The sequence below is a fragment of the Morone saxatilis genome, unplaced genomic scaffold (genome assembly GCF_004916995.1).
Source record: "Morone saxatilis isolate NCDOM2014 unplaced genomic scaffold, NCSU_SB_2.0 Contig5, whole genome shotgun sequence".
NCBI lineage: Eukaryota > Metazoa > Chordata > Actinopteri > Moronidae > Morone > Morone saxatilis.
The window spans coordinates 323,019-327,076 of record NW_023340095.1 but is presented as its reverse complement, the minus strand read 5'-3'; the positions used below and the strand labels follow the sequence as shown (position 1 = coordinate 327,076).

Genomic DNA, 4,058 nt, shown 5'->3' with positions numbered 1-4,058 from the left:
AGCTGTGAGCGAATCGTTGCATGGAGTGTCGCACGAGCACAAGGGTCTGAAGTAGCTTGGGGGGATGACCATGGTGGATATTTCGAGTCGTTTCTTTTTTAATAAATTTTGCAAAAGAAATTGCGGTCGAAGATGGGTGTCGTGCGCGCCGGGCTGCTGGTTACATTAGAATGGGAAGAATACAATGAACTTTTTTGGGATTTCTAGCCAAATGGCTGCAATGAAACGAGAAGAGTGAAGAGCGATTGTGATAAGGGTCTGAGATACTTTCCGTAGCCCCGGACGTTCTGTTTGCGTGGGGGTAAACTAGGTCAGCATTCAGGGTTGGAGTTGGTGGTGATTGCTTTGGCCAGGTATCGGTTACCAGCCACGTAAACAAACAAGAACCGGTGATTTAGGTGCTGGGTAGCATAGAGGATCACAGCCACGGTATGTTGGTGTGTAGGAGTGGCTCTTACCAAAGACATTGGCCTGTACACAGTTCGGATGAATGAGAGGAAAGAAGCTTTGACGATTTGCAAGTGGCATGCAATTCGGAAAGTTATTTATTTTTGAGAAACAACGTTTGCTTCACGGCAGCTGGTTTATTGTCATAGCGCGCGTGTGTGCGTCGATACTCGTGACCTCAGTCGGTGAGGTATGGCCATGAGCTCGACCCAGAAGGGTTGCGTGAATTTAGATAAGCAGTTAGAGAGGTGACCTCATTGCGCAGCGAATATTCACGTGTGCTTGGGGGGTACGTTGGCGATGGTATTGGTGCCCATTTTCAGGTGCCTACGCTCATTGTAAACAAAACGTTCTAAAACCGTGATTCAGCCTCAGAGGTTTATTAAGTTGTTCACATAGCGTGTATTTGTGGGATGAGTTAATGGGATCCATGGAGGTGGAGGAGAATTCTCATAAAATCTTCCCTATGACTCAAATGGTTCACTTTCTCAGATATGGAATGGACTTAATGCGTTTCTCGTCAGGTATTAAATGCCGACAGACACTCAAATACGTGTTTCTAAATCAATTGCAAGACTTTTTCACTGTGTTTATTGTGAGGCGGTGGTTACTGTGTATTGTAATGTAGGTTGTACGTTGGTGTGACCGATTCTTCGCATGGCATGATGAATGCGTCCTGAAGTAACATACCCGCTAACTTCTTGATGGTATGTTGGAAGTGGACAATACAGATATTTGTATTTTTCCCCGACGCCGCTTGGATAGTTTCCTAATGGCGCCGGAATCTGCAGGCTTAATTGCTACTATTGCTGTATCTTATGCGGATTCACCAAAAAACACTCCATCTGAGCCCTACACTGTGTATCCTATGTACATTTTCATTGCAGCTCTGTCAGTCAACTCTGTTCTTTTCAGCACTGCTATCTACCCAAAGCTTTTGATTGACCTTTTATCTGAAAAACAGATGATATCATATTCAGCCTGTCTCTTTCAGTATTTTATATTTTACTCTTCAGGTGGTTCAGATTTCTTACTGCTGGCAGCCATGGCCTATGACAGATATGTGTCTATATGTAAACCACTGCAATATCCAACTATAATGAACAAAACAACTGTCAATATTTGCCTAGGTCTGGCTTGGCTTCTGCCTGCGGTTCATGTTGTGGCTTCAGTTGCACTGGGTGCTAATAGAAATCTCTGTAACTTTACTTTAAAAGGAATTTTTTGCAACAACTCAGTTTTCAAACTTTATTGTGTGAGCTCCAGGCTGATATCTGTTTAAGGTGTGGTTATTTTGTTAAATGTTGCATTTTTCCCTGTGCTTTTCATACTCTTCACATACACCAGGATACTTATAATAACCTATAGAAGTTGTAGAGAAGTCAGGAGAAAAGCTGCACAGACCTGTTTACCACACTTGATCGTTTTGATGAACTTCTCATGTTTGTGTGCATATGATGTTATTGTAGCTCGACTAGAGTTTGATTTTCCAAAAATAGTACGTTTAATAATGACTTTACAAGTGGTTTTGTATAATCCTCTCTTTAATCCAATAATATATGGACTAAAAATGAAAGAAATTTCTAAACACTTGAAGAGGATGTTCTGTTCAGACAAATCGAATCAGAGACAACTCTGTCAGATTTCTACAAAAACATAATTTATTCAGGCAAAACGAAAAGGGTCAGGTATATCCTAGGGACCCCTGTCTCACGTCCCGAATTCAGAAAAGCCAGAAATGCTGCTCAAGCACTGGTAAGCTTTTGATTTTTTGATAAATTATATCAATATAATATAATCAGGTGTGTCTTAACAAACATCATTTTTCAACATATTCAATTTTATGGAGTTTGTCAGCATGGATAGAAAGAGAAAGTTCTCTTCAACAATTAAATAATAATTTGAAATTAGTAATTTATTTTCAATTAAGTTATTTAAATACCATTACTACATGAATCGAGTATTTTATTTGATGTATGTCAAAGTCCTATCCCAGCAATCCCAATAAGCATATGAAAATGCAGCCCCATGTTATGTTTTTCAATTTTTTAAATTAATAAACTATATTGTAAAGTTTAACGATTAACCCTTTGGTTTCTTCAGGTTTCACAAGGTATCAGCATACTCTTAAAACTGGCAGCATTATGAAATTCTATATTTAGGTTTTCATCCTTCTTCAAATTAGATTTGGAGCAATAAGATGTGACTTTTTATATTAAAGTCCTGATTCAATTTGATTTAAAAAAATTTTACCTAGCGCTGATGGCCAATGTTAGATTATGTAATTGTGATTTGTAAAACTCAACATTTCATTGGCTTGATGTCCTTACAACTGTTATTTACATTTTCATATTCCTATAAAAAGATAAGCTACATGGTATCAAGTGTGATAAATGTTTTTTGGAATGTACCACACTAAAGCTGTATGGTCAGATTAAAATAGATTATTAGAGGTTAAGCAATATGTGTTTTTCAAGGCCAATTATTACCAATTACCAATACCAATTATTAATAATCAAGAAAAACGATAACCAGTATTTGGAGATGATGTACATTTGCAGTGAAAATGAAAATTTGAGTAAATACATTAGAATAACCATTTTCTAATTCTAAGTACGTTTAGTCAAGTATTATATGTACAATTTTGATGTACTTGTTCCATGTTATTTACATGGAGAATTTCCATTTTATGCTACTTTATTCACTTTATATACACTAGATTTGATTACTTTAGTTACTTTACAGATTCACATTATTAACACAAAATATAAATCAAGTAATAAATTATGATGAATTGTTGTAAATGACGCTACCCAGCAGTATAAAGTCATTAACATGTGTTCCAGCTTTGCCAGTGGCAACATTACATTTCTGGACAAAGCAGCAATTATAATTCATTCATATACATTATTCTAAAATGGGCCATTTTGCACTTTTACTTTTAGTCCTTTAAAGGACCAGTGAGTAGGATTTAGTGACATCTAGCAATAAAGGTGCAGATTGCAACTAACTGAACAACATTCATGTATATATTTGACAACCTGGGAATAAGAACAGGCTGTGAAGTGTGCAGGAGAAACTACAGTGGCTGTAAAACTCACAAAAAATGCAAAGGCCCTATTGAGATCCAGTGTTTGGTTTGTCCGTTCTGGACTACTGTAGTAACATGGTGGTTCAACATGGCGGACTCCATGGAAAGCGACTGGTAGCATTTGTAAATAACAGCTCATTCTAATCTAAGGTAACAAAAACACAACGATTCCTAATTTTCAGTGAATACACTTAATGAAAACATACTAATGAATATTTTAATTCCATTTGTGCCAATATATCCTCCTGAATGTTACACACTGGATCTTTAAATATATTTTTATGCTAATATTTTTGTACTTTTACTCAAGTAAGATTTTGAATACAGGACTTTCATTTGTAACTGTACACGCCACGTCGCCAAGGTCTTGCTCATGGTAGATAGAAGAAGAAGAAGAAGAAGAAGATATATACTTTATTAATCCCCTATTGGGGAAATTCTTTTTTTCGCTCTTTTTTATTCTTACACACACACACAGGCTGAAATACACACTCTAGCACTTGTGGACATGCAACAGGGA

The 4,058-nt window shown here is 36.9% G+C and overlaps 1 protein-coding gene across 1 annotated transcript; it reads left to right on the top strand.

The window, feature by feature from the left end:
* Nucleotides 1-1,315: 1,315 nt before the first annotated feature.
* LOC118339067 (olfactory receptor 4S2-like) lies at nucleotides 1,316-2,107 on the top strand. Its single transcript, XM_035676599.1, is given in 1 exon segment — nucleotides 1,316-2,107. A coding segment is annotated over 1 exon segment (792 nt).
* Nucleotides 2,108-4,058: the final 1,951 nt, after the last annotated feature.